At 44.3% G+C, this 12,631-nt stretch overlaps 1 protein-coding gene across 1 annotated transcript; it reads left to right on the top strand.

Annotated features, from left to right (window-relative positions):
• The first annotated feature begins 3,892 nt into the window (after positions 1-3,892).
• Positions 3,893-8,379, top strand: LOC125483498. The gene is made up of 2 exons (XM_048598958.1): positions 3,893-4,071; positions 6,297-8,379. Exon 2 carries the CDS (start codon positions 6,537-6,539, stop codon positions 7,926-7,928), a length of 1,392 nt encoding a protein of 463 aa, XP_048454915.1. The 5' UTR covers positions 3,893-4,071; positions 6,297-6,536; the 3' UTR covers positions 7,929-8,379.
• The last annotated feature ends 4,252 nt before the right edge of the window (positions 8,380-12,631 follow it).

Below are 12,631 nucleotides of genomic sequence, written 5' to 3'. Positions count from 1 at the left end.
CGAGGTATATGCAGCGAGGCAGGGGAATGCAACAAGGTGGGGGAAAATTTCCCCCCTCACACCTTGAACCTGTGTCCCCTAGTAATTGATCCATTTTACAAGCAAATGGTGATTACACAGACCTATTGTACGAATTAGCACAAGTTTACTGTACAAATGAGGTTCAGTTTATTAAGCAGATCAACCCTGACACTATTCCAAGGGACAATATGTGTCTGTGTGTATCTCTATATGGATTTCTTTTGTGAATGTCTGTGTTTTTCTGTGTCACTCTCTGTATGTGTGTTTGTCTATGAATGTGGTATTGTACCTTTGTTTGTACAGCTCTGCCTGCAATGGGACACACTTTCAATGAATGAATGAATTAAAATGTGATGAATCAAAGACACAGAGTCTCTCTCTCTCTCTCTCTCTTTCTTGTAGTCTGACCCTCTGGTGTTTATAGTGATACAATGCCATCCTCTGTTGGCCTCCCCATGTCATATTGCAAGCAACATATATTCCCCGATTTCACGACTTTGCCTTCCTGGTCCTCCGGGGGATGGATCAATCAAAGTTTTATTAAAAACAACAACAGATGCCTGCCCTGCAATCACTGGTGAAATTGCTGATGTCTCAGCAGGTGGAATGACTGAGTAAATCCTTTCCCACAGAGGGAGCAGGTAACAACTTCTCACTATTGTGTATTCGTTCGTGTCTCAGAAGGTTGTTTGAATGGACGAATCGTTTCCCACACCTGGTGCAAGGGAGTGGCCTCTCCCCAGTGTGAATGTTCTGGTGCGACAGCACTTCACGCCTGCTTTTAAAGCTCTTCTCACAATGTGGACATTTGAAGCGTCTCTCATCAGTGTGAACCATTTGGTGTGCCCGAAGGTTGTTTCCAAGTCCTGATGAACTGACTCACTTTCAGATCTTTATGGGATATTTGTTTGGAATTCTTGGTGATAAGTGTGCCTCTGTGATTCTCTGTAAACAATTTTAAATCAGGAAAAGGTGAGTATGAAAAAGAGAACTGTTTAAGACACTAAAGGACATGGTAAAATGGAGTACATTGAATCTGATAATTTGATGTGAAAGACGCTTAAATAGTGACCGCAGAAAGTTACTGGATTGTCATAAAAACTCAACTAGTTCATGAATGCCTTCAGGGAAGGAGATCCACTGCCTGTCCTAGGCCTCCGCAAGACTCAGCCTTCAATGAGAGGAGAGACACTGAGAGCAATGGGATACTTAAGGACACAGTTTCATCCGTCTCCATCACAGAAATGAGTTTGACAGATCCTCCCTCCAAGAAGCTTAAGACCAGCGTGAACGGGGAACCATCAACCATCACCTATAGACCTCTCTCCCAGACACACACTGCTCTGTTGTGGACACATGTCACTGTTTCTTTATAGCTGCTGCACGACAATCCTGTAATCCTTCTAAGGAAGGGTCACCGGACCCGAAACGTTAACTTTTTTTTTTACCTTCACGGATGCTGCCAGACCTGCTGAGCTTTTCCGGCAACTTTGTTTTTGATCCTGCAACCCCTCATTGAACAGCACTGCGGGAGAACTCACTGCAGTCCCAGTCTTAAATTAGATGTAAGTTAGATTAGAACTATTCTTGAGAAATACCTCCTCCTAAAACAATGCCTGAACTTTCAACAGACATCTTCAGGTTAGCAACTAAGGCGAGGAATACTTCCCGTGACAGCCTCACTTCGGAAGTCATGAGAACTGGTCAGTCTCAGCGGCGCCTGGCGTTAAACTCAGCAGCTTCTCCTCACTCTCCTCTCTGGATGAAAATAAAACTAAAAGTAACCCACACAGGAGGCCAGGGACCGACTTCGGCATTCAACCGTAAAGCAGTTCTTTGATTGTGGTTACAGACTGAGTTTTGGGAGCAATCCCGACAACGGACACAACAACGTGCGGCATTGGGAGCTCTGCAAGAAAGTGAAAATGTTGCAAATCCTCAGCAGCTGACGCAGTATCTCTGGAGAGAGACAGAGAGAGTGAGTGCAAATTCCAGCTCAATGATCTTCCGTCTTGAATAATTGATACTCCTCACCCACCGGGGCTCTAGCCGCTTGTCCACCGAACTCGAGCTCTGGGAGTGGCTGAGACTCGCTGTCACTGAGGCTGCCTTCAGCTTCCGGAAGTCGCACTCTGCATGCTCCGCAGGGACGGGAAACAACTAATGCTGGAGATCACAAGGTGTGGAGCTGGATGAACACAGCAGGCCAGGCAGCATCAGAGCAGCAGGAAAGCCGACGTTTCGAGTCACCGAAACGTCAGCTTTCCTGCTGCTCTGATGCTGCCTGACCTGCTGTATCCATCTACACCTTGTGATCTCAGACTCCAGCATCGGCAGTTCCTACTATCTCCTAATGCTGGAGTTCACAGCGGGTCCGGCAGTATCCATGGGGAGAGAGGGAGCAAGGTAACGGTTCCAGTCTAGATGACTCTTCATCAGAACTGACGTGAGGTGTGGAGGGGGCAGCATTTATGTAATGGTGGGGTAGGGGGAGTGCTGAGGGAGCAAGGCTGTTGATGAAGCAGATTAAGTGATCGGAATGTGAGCATAGCAGAACAATGGTGTGTCTTAACTGCCAGACTGGCAAGGACAGACAGCCCCACTGGGGTGGGGGGAGGGGAGAGATGGCATGGTGACAGAGAATACATCCAGTAAAACTAAAAGTTCGGGAAGGAATGGGAAATCAGTAACGTTTTGGATGGAGTGACCCTTCCTGAGAACTCCAGTTCTCTACAGATGCTGCTAAATCTGCTGAGCTTTTCCAGCAATTTTTATTTTTATTTCTGATTTATAGCATTCGCAGTTATTTTGATTTTTATTGCGAAGGAATGGGAGTGGGTCACAATCTGAAGGTGCTCGACTCAAAATTAGGCTCAGGAGGTTATAAACTGCCTAGTCTGAAGGTGATAATAGTGTGGAGCTGGAGGAACACAGCACGCCAGGCAGCATCAGAGGAGTAGGACAGTTGACGTTTCAGATCGGGAGAAGGAGAATGGAAGTTAAGGAAAGATTGAGGAGGAGATAGTCATTATTCCAGTGGATCCTAGCTGTCCTGATGGTTTCTCAGACTCCCTCTCTCCCATGAGGTACAGGTCGTGTCGTGGAGTTTGCTTCAGCCTGACTGGTTCAGGGAGGAGTGGGTGTGGAGTTAAAGGATCAAAGGAGTGGAGGTAGGGTATAAACGACAGGACTCAAGATCGAGTTCAATAATTTTAGGGCCTAAACTCTCCCATGTCCTAGCCCCCTACCCCACACACCAGGTGTTATCACATAGCCTGTCACTATCACCACCTATTGTCACTAACAGTCCCCATTAACAGCTATTCAACCTCCTAGCCAAATCTTTATCAACTCCTTTGTCATTCTCTCTCTTCGGACTCAATCCTTTATCCTATTGTTTACCCCACCCCTCCCTATTTTCAGCAAATAAACCGATATTTTCCCAGCTGCCATCAGTTCTGAGGAAGGGTTGAAATGTTAAAGGGTTAATATCTGTTCTGCTGACATGTAAGAAATTAGGTGCTTCGTGGGCGTCCCTGTCTCGCAGACAAAATGAGGTAATCTAATTACACTCTGCTCTCTGTAAATGTTGAATTAAGGCTAAAAGGATAAGGAACTATCTAGTCTTACACATTGTTTTTGGGCGGCTGACCTTTGTTTTACTGTTAGATGATTAAGTTACGTACTATCACTTGCTAGGCATGTGACTATGGGGGAGTAAAAAATTGTATCTTGCGTACATGACTGGCTGTGATGTAAAATCCTATATAAAGGGAGGACAGTTCCCTTATGAGAGAGCACCGCTTGACACGGCTCCGCAAGCCCTGCGAAGATTGTCAAATGATCCTCCAAAGCTTGTACTTGCTTAAATAAACTGTGGCTGTTCACAGAAGTTGGCGTATTGCATTTGTATCAAGTGTGGAGGAATCTCCTAAAAGGGAACTCAACATTTGGTGGCAGCGGTGGGATTCCAACATATACGGAACTTCCAGACGGACTGAATAAGTGATCGCCTGTGTGACGGTGACGTGAGACGGATGGGCCCACAAGGTAAGATTTACCTTGATCTCTCTCATTAACCTATCACTCAGTCGACCCCTCATCCCCTAGAACTCTGTAGTGACGGAATCTCCGAGATAACCTCCGCACTTGGACGTTGACGAGTTTGTCTCAAGGAGGTTAGAGTCCCCCTGGAATTCAGAGGTTAGAGTCCTCCTAACTGTAAGTACCGGGAATTCAGGGGTTAGAGTCCTCCTAACTGTAAGTACTAGGAATTCGGGGGTTAGAGTCCTCCTAACTGTAAGTACCGGGAATTCGGGGGTTAGAGTCCTTCTAACTGTAAGTATCGGGAATTCGGAGGTTAGAGTCCTCCAATACCGGGGTTCGAGTCCCTGGAACGTAGTACCTAAGGTAAAAGATAACTACAGTGTCTGTCTCAACCACCCTGCCTTAGACCAGTTGTTAAGAGGGGAAATCCCCCACGCGAAGGTCAGGATCCTGAAGTGGGTGAGGAGACCAAGGACACTGGACTAGTATATAGAAATAAGTAAGAAGTAGAAGCGTTAAAATGGGACAGAGTGGGTGTCGGAACCCCTTTGCATCGGTTCTGTCGGGATGACCCCGAAAATTAAGAACGGTTCTGACGTCTGTCGGCATGCCTAAATAAGAAATTGGGAAATGAAATTTGGCCAATAGGGGAACTTGGGATGTAGATAAATGCATAAAAGCGGAAGAGGCAATTTGGAAACGTAATACGGAGACAAAATGGAAAACTTTAATATCCACGTGGAGAAAGACTGCTGAGGAAATAATAAATAAATCTAAACAGGCCAGCTGGGAGAATAATGCACGTCAGAGAGGGATTAGAGTATGTGATCATGAGGGAAACCCTATATCGTGGGAGGTGTTGAAGCGGCAGTGTGAGGATTATGATATGAGTAAAGCAGAACAGGAAAGATTGAGAAAGGAGAGGCAAAATAAGGAATCAGGGTTGAAGTGTCAAGCGGGTTTATCATGTGGGAATAAAATGGAGGTATCTCCTGACATGTCTGGTCTGCCAATATTGTTCCAAAATAATGACACTGATGACCAGGAGGAGGATTGGCAAATTCCTCCTAGTGCCCCACCCGCCCAACCACATCAGCACTATACATCCAAAATCTCCTAAAAGCCATCCTCCTCCCCAAGCAATTGGCCATAATCAAATGTGCGGCCCATGTAATGGTCACAACAGATATCAGCAAAGGCAATGCCAGAGCTGATCGAGCTATCAAAGACGCTGCAACAGCACGCAATTCTATTGTGTCCTCTATGAACCGGCAGGCGTTAAATCGCTCACCTGCTTCGAACACAACGGGCATACTAGACATTGTCACTGTGCAGCATTTACAGGGGGACGCCCCTGACTCAGAAAAAGACATATGGAAGACGCATGGGTGTTCGCACTCTGCATCAAGAGGTCTCTGGATCACTCCAGTTGGCCAAATGTGTATACCTGATGCTTTGTCACCAATGCTTATTGACTGTCTTCATACTGATACCCACCTTGGCAAGGAGGGAATGAGTAATATCATGTTACGTACCTGGTGGCACCCCCGATTGGCTGAGGCAGCCCAGAAGCGTGTCAGGTCATGTCTGACATGTCAGCAAAATAATGCCAGCCAAGGAATGCGGTGCGTAACAGGGAAAACACCCTTGCCAGGTGGCCCATTTGAGTGTATTCAGCTTGATTTCATTGAATTGCAGCGTGTACATTGCTATAAGTGTTGTCTTGTTATTGTTGATGTATTTAGCAGATGGATTGAAGCCTTTCCAACCACTAATAATAAAGCCTCAACGGTGGTAAAATTACTACTGACAGAGATCGTACCGAGGTTTGGAGTGCCTCGACAGATTAGTTCAGACAATGGCCCCCACTTTGTAGGGAAAATCAACAAAGAACTATGTGAGGTGTTACACATCCAACAACAATTCCACTGTGCCTACCACCCCCAGGTGGCAGGGATAGTGGAAAGAGCTAACGGAACTCTCAAAACTAAATTGATTAAGCTAACATCTGAAACTGGCCTTAACTGGCTAAAGGTTTTGCCTTTATCTCTGTACCACATGAGAATAACACCACACTTCACTACTGGACTCTCGGCCGCAGAAATAATTTATGGCCGACCCAGTAGGACCCCTTGGGATGCCGACGCAGACCCACCTACCCACGTAGACTTAAATATTATGGGAGAGGAAATGCAAAGATACTTTCAGCAGCTAACATCGTCTCTAAGGTTTCTCCATTCACAGGTAAAGCACGCCTTCGGACCACCATCACAAGCGACGGATCAGAGCTCAGATGACCAGAATGAACTCCCCAGACTACAAACAGGAGACCTCGCGCTGATCAAAGACTGGGATCGCCCCAAGCTCGGATCCAGGTGGAAAGGACCATTCAAAATACTTCTCCAGACTCCGACGGCGCTTCAAGTCAAAGGGCAGAATCGCTGGATCCACCTAAGTGACTGTAAACGATGGGTTCCCTCACCATCTTGAAAATAATCATTGGACTAAGTATTGTTCATACTGTGAGTGGGTTGGAGGACAATTTGTTTTATAAGACACATATCCTACTGCATGGTAATCGAACAGTGTGTTATCCGCTAGCACAATCTGTAGAAGCCTTGTTTGTAGCAACCCCAGGATGGAACCCTCACCAACTCTATGAAGTGGATTATTCTGGTGAGCCTTGCCAAGGGAAGAGAGGAACCTGGAGCAGGGGTGTGCAGGCTAAATGTGTAGAATTGATAAGTAACGGCCCCTCCAATTGTACAGGCACTAAACCTCAGTCTGGGAAGGAAGAGGCCAACTGTACGGATCCTAACAGCTATCCGCTTTGTTTTAATGGTACTGGAAGTTGTTGTGTATATGCCTTAGTAAACATCACCGACCATCCCCATGATGCTTCCTGGCCCCATCAGTGTGTAAAACGGACTTGTACAACTAAAGGAGGGCTATTGAGCTGCCCCTGTTTGGAATCAAAACCGGTAAACATGACTTCAGGCATACATTGGACTTGTGGGAGTTGTAATGGCACCCATGTCGAAACGGTGTATGGGACGTTTCTGTTTCACTCCTCAGACTTCCAACCATTTAAGGGTCAATCCTCCTGGAATAGTAACAAGATAGTCCGTGAGTCCGTTACCTGCTACCGTGCTAAGAAGGGATTCGTTTTCCTTCTCAATGGGACCTTTTCTACTGCTACTCCAACTTTGCCGGTGCTATTTGCTGTTGGGACCGTTGGGCCTCTCATGGTTCCTTGTCCCCAACGAGCATATACTCAACGACGAATTGTCACACGCTTCATAAGCAAGGAGTTTTGCGCTGACTGGCAGGATCCAGTAACCCTGCGCTCTTCCTTGGGACATGGCTTCCTGGGAACTGTCACTTTGGGAGGCTCCTCGGGGGTGGTGTCCGCTAAAAACTTTAACTACCTTATATGTGGACTCACCGCCCTGGCAAATAGCACAATGTGGGCATTGGAAGCAGTAAATCAAAAATTAGCTGAACTTCAGCTCTATGCTCAGCGAACCCGGTATGCAGTGGACTATCAGCTGGCTGAACAAGGGGGAGTTTGTACAATAGTAGGAGACAAATGCATCACCCATGTTACGGACGAATCATACAACATAACCCACGCCATCCAGTCTATTAAGAAACAATTGGAAGATGTCAGACAAGGTCCTAAGAAAGGAGATGACTGGCTATGGTGGCTACTGGGAGGATCCTGGGGATCCTATCTACTGCATGGGCTAGTAATTTTTGTTGTTATAATCATTGTATGTTGTGTGTTTATAACTTGCTTAAATACTGGCTGTAAGATTCTTACGAATAAGCTGGCAGCGCCTTTCTCAGCCCCCATTTAGTTGGTTATCATGGAATGATAAAAGGAGGGAATGAAATGTTAAAGGGTTAATATCTGTTCTGCTGACATGTAAGAAATTAGTTGCTTTGTGGGCGCCCCTGCCTCGCAGACAAAATGCGGTAATCTAATTATACTCTGCTCTCTGTAAATGTTGAATTAAGGCTAAAAGGATACGGAACTATCTAGTCTTACACATTGTTTTTGGGCAGCTGACCTTTGTTTTACTGTTAGATGATTAAGTTACGTACTATCACTGTTGCTAGGCATGTGACTATGGGGGAGTAAAAAATTGTATCTTGCATACATGACTGTGATGTAAAATCCTATATAAAGGGAGGACGGTTCCCTTATTAGAGAGCATTGCTTGACAAGGCTCCGCAAGCCCTGCGAAGATTGTTAAGTGATCCTCCAAAGCTTGTACTTGCTTAAATAAACTGTGGCTATTCACAGAAGTTGGCGTATTGCATTTGTATCAAGTGTGTCAGAATCTCCTAAAAGGGAACTCAACAGGGTCACTTGACCCAAAACATTGACTCTGGATTATTTCTTTACAGATGCTGCCAGATCTGCTGAGCTTTTCCAGCAACTTCTGTTTTTGTTCCTGATTTACAGCATCCACAGTTCTTTCAGTTTTTATTTAGTATATGCCTCTGTCTATCCCTCCCCTTCCCTACCCCCTCACGTCACACACTGGTCCCAGACTTAAAATCCACATAGAGACAAAGCTTCAGTTTCAAACCGGCAGGAGCAACAACACAGGTTCATTTAGACAATGGAACGCAGGCTTCTGGAACTCAAGGACGCAAATTTATTTCACAAGGGAACACAGGATTTTCACAGAGATCATCACAAATGGGAGTGAAATGAACAAATCAGCAAGTTTACTTTTAATGAGTTTCTGAGAATTCTATGAATGAATCAATCTATTTTATAATGAATGGTGGTTACAAGGTCTAATGTATAAATTAATGGGTTTATTGTATAAATGAACTTGAGTTTATTACTTTACTCTCACTCCCTCTCCCCACTGTGGTCTCTTTAATTGAGCTGGAGTTCATTACCCTCAACAGAAACAGACCCAAATGAACATGCTTCAATCTTGCTTAAGAAATGAGACAAACAAAAAATCAAACAGCACTAACACAGATCGCTAGCAGGTGGGACTTGAAACCAGAGCTGCTGGCTGAGAGGGAGGGCTCTATACAGATGACAGGACAGAGAGAGCAATGAGCAAAACATATGGAACTTTGACCTTCAAGGGTGGTATGGTTGCTCAGTGGTCAGCACTGCTGCCTCACAGTACCAGGGACCTAGGTTCAATTTCACCCTTGGGTGACTGTGTGGAGTTTGCACATTCTCCCTGTGACTGTGTGGGTTTTCACTGGGTGCTCCAGTTTCTTCCCATAATCCACAGATGTGCAGGTTAGATGGATTGGCTATGCTAAATTGCCCATAGCATTCAGGATATGCAGGTTAGGTAAATTAGCCATGGGACACGCAGGATTATAGGGATAGGATGGAGTGGGACTGGGTGGGATGCTCTTTGGAGTGTCAGCATGGACTGAATGGCCTGTTTTCTCACTGTAAGGATTCTATAAATCAAGATATCGAGAAAATCACACAAAAGATGCTGATCTTTCAAAAACCTCTCTTTAGGACAGAACCAGAATCCAGTTCTGGTCATCATGCTTTAAATGTGTGAGTTTTGATAGGTTTCCATTCTAGTGATGAATCAAGGATTGGGGAGCTAGAGTTAAGGTTTTGGGAAAGAGATGCAGAGGTGATGTCACGAAAAGTTTCATTAAGACCAACAACAGCAACAGGCGCCTGCCCCTGCAGTGAACTCGCTGGTGTCTCAGCAGGTGGGATGACTGAGTAAATCCCTTCCCACAGGGGAAGGTGGAAATGCAATGATGCACTCACAGCGTTGACAGCCCATTCAGCTGTTGTGTGTGTGTTTTGGGCGGGGGTGGTGTGGATTTACTTATTGATCTCACCTGCACACCCACAAACAAGTTGACAACCCAGAGATGCTGTTCAGTTACTCCAAGTGTGAGGAGGTATTCATTCTGTCAGACAGTTTAACTGTTAAAAGACGTTTTAGATGCCCAGTTTATTGGGAAGTGTTATTCAGCTTCCAGGGACCTGATATCCGAGCCATGTATTCTCATTGATGTGTTCTTGGTGCAGGAGTGAGTTCAGGTGATCATCGCAACTCATTGTACACTGGTACACTCACAATAGAGAGAGGCAGCTCACCTTCTTCATGCATGGAACAGATTCATTCAGTCATCCACCCCCCTGAAACACCACAAAGATCATACTGAGGAGAGATCTCTGAAAAATCTAGAATATGGCAAGCGCATTAAAGGTTCCAGTGAACTGATGTCCCATTAACATATTCAGACTTGTTAGGGGCTCTCATGAGGGATTGTATCAGGAATGAATGGCCCCTGTACAAGCCAGATAGACACCATCGATCTGAGCTTGTGAGCACTTAGAGAATGATAAGAAACAGTAAAGAATGCTCAATGGATATTTTTTAGAAGGACTAAGTTTTATGGTGGAGTTCCTCAGGAGTTGGCATTGAGACTCTTCCTTTTCCCTACATATGTTAATGGTCTAGAACTTGCTGATCACAGCACAATTTCAACTGTCAAAGTAATAGATGCAGGTACAGTTACACTGTTTAAAAAACATATTGATAAGTTCATGATTCGGCGATGTTTGGACAGATACGGGCTAAGCACAGGCAGGTTGGACTTGTTCAGTTTGGGAATATGGTTGGCGTGGACTGGTTGGACCAAAGAGTCTATTTTCATGCTGTATGATTCTATGACTCTATTTAAGTTGATTGGACATTGACCAATTAGAGGAGTGGGCAGATCGATGACAGATCAAACATGAATAGTGTAAAATAAAGGGTGACTACTCTAAAGAGGACATGAGCAGAGACACCTGGATGTATATGTGCACAAGGTTTTAAAGGTGGCAGGACAGGAGGGAAAGTGATTAATGAAGCCTATAGTAACCCAAGGTTTATTATTAGGGGCATAGATTAGAAGAGGTTATGCTGAGTTTGTGTCAGGCACTAGGTATTGTGTACAGTCTGGGTACCACACTTCAGCAAGAATGAGAATTGATTAGAAAAAGTGCAGAAGAGTTTTACAGGAATGGTTCCAGGGATGAAGGATTTGTTATAAAAATACCGTGAAGGAATTGGTAATGTTTCCATTACAAAAAAGGCTAAAAGGAAATTTGATTGAAGTTTTCAAAATCATGAGGGATCTACTCGCAGGAGATAGGGAGAAATTGATTCTGTCCATAAATTGATTGAGAACCAAAGGCATAATTTGAAAGTTAAATGCAAAAGAAGCAAATGCAAGGAGAGAGAAACCTTTCTCATAGCGAATACTTAGGAAATACACCAGCTGGAAATATGGTGCCAACAACTTGAACTGAAACATTCAAGACAGGATCAAATAATCGTGAATTGAAACAATGTGCAGGACTAAGTGGAAAGGCAAGAGAATGACACTAAGTTATGTTGCTCATTTTGAGAGGCAGTGCTGATACAATGGGCAAACTGGCCTCTTTCTGCACCACAACAATTCTTTGATTCTGTTTTGGTCTTTCCATCCAGTCAGCTGCCTGCCTCTTCAGTCCATACAGCCTGATCAGGTTCACCTTTTAGATCAGTCAAACTGTGATGGATGATAAGTCTGTTACAAAACAGAAAGAGTGCAGCTGTTATGAGTAGCTACTCAAGACAGTCAAAAGTTAGGCAGTGGTGCTCCACAGGCAGCAACACTGAACTCACTGTTATTAACAATATATAATACTTTGGGTATCAGAAATATGAACTCCAATTTTGAAATTTGGAGGCAGAATCCCAGTAAATTGCAAACAGAAATTTTAAATTAATAATACATGGTAGAACAGCTCATTAAATTTTTAATTTAATAGCTGACTGAACAAGCCATGAGGAAGTCATACACTGCTTTATTTACGGATTAACTGGTTATCAAATTGAGAGGTAAAGTTAACAGTGAGGAGGACTACTAAATGTCCTGGTATCTGACAATACACATCAATAAAATGGTGAATTCCGGATAACACATTGCAGATCCAGTCTTAGTTGGAGATCAAACGTTTGTTGTAATTGTATCAGTATTTAACAGCCCCTGTGAACTCTTCAATCTGCTGTTTAAATGCACAGCTTAATCAATTACTCTTATTAATTCACAAGGTATGGGCATTGCTGGCTTGGCCAGTATTTATTTTCCATCCCTAACTGACCTGCAGAGTGATCTTGAGCTGCCTTCTAGAACCACTACAGTCCATGCAGTATAGGGACACTGACAATGCCGATCAAGAGGGAGGTCCAGGATCTTGACCCAGCAATAATGAAGGATTAGCAATATATTTAAAGTCAGGATGGTGAGCGTCTAGCAGCGGAACTTACAGGTAGTGAGTTTGCCATGCTATTGCCCTTCTCGAAGATAGAGGTTGCAGGTTTGGAGGTGAGTTACTCATTATAGAATGCCTAGTCTCTGACCAGTTATTGCTTAATGTTAAAATTGCTATAAAAATAAAATTAGTTTTTGACAGTTTATTGAAACTGTTGCCTCATGACAGTCACAAAAACATGTTTAAAACTTAACAGAATAGTAACCAGAGATAGTAGGAACTGCAGATGCTGGA

This window comes from Rhincodon typus, chromosome 7 (genome assembly GCF_021869965.1).
Source record: "Rhincodon typus isolate 14 chromosome 7, sRhiTyp1.1, whole genome shotgun sequence".
Classification (NCBI taxonomy): Eukaryota; Metazoa; Chordata; class Chondrichthyes; order Orectolobiformes; family Rhincodontidae; genus Rhincodon; species Rhincodon typus.
The sequence above is the reverse complement of the archived record's forward strand: the minus strand, read 5'-3'. Positions and strand labels throughout refer to the sequence as shown.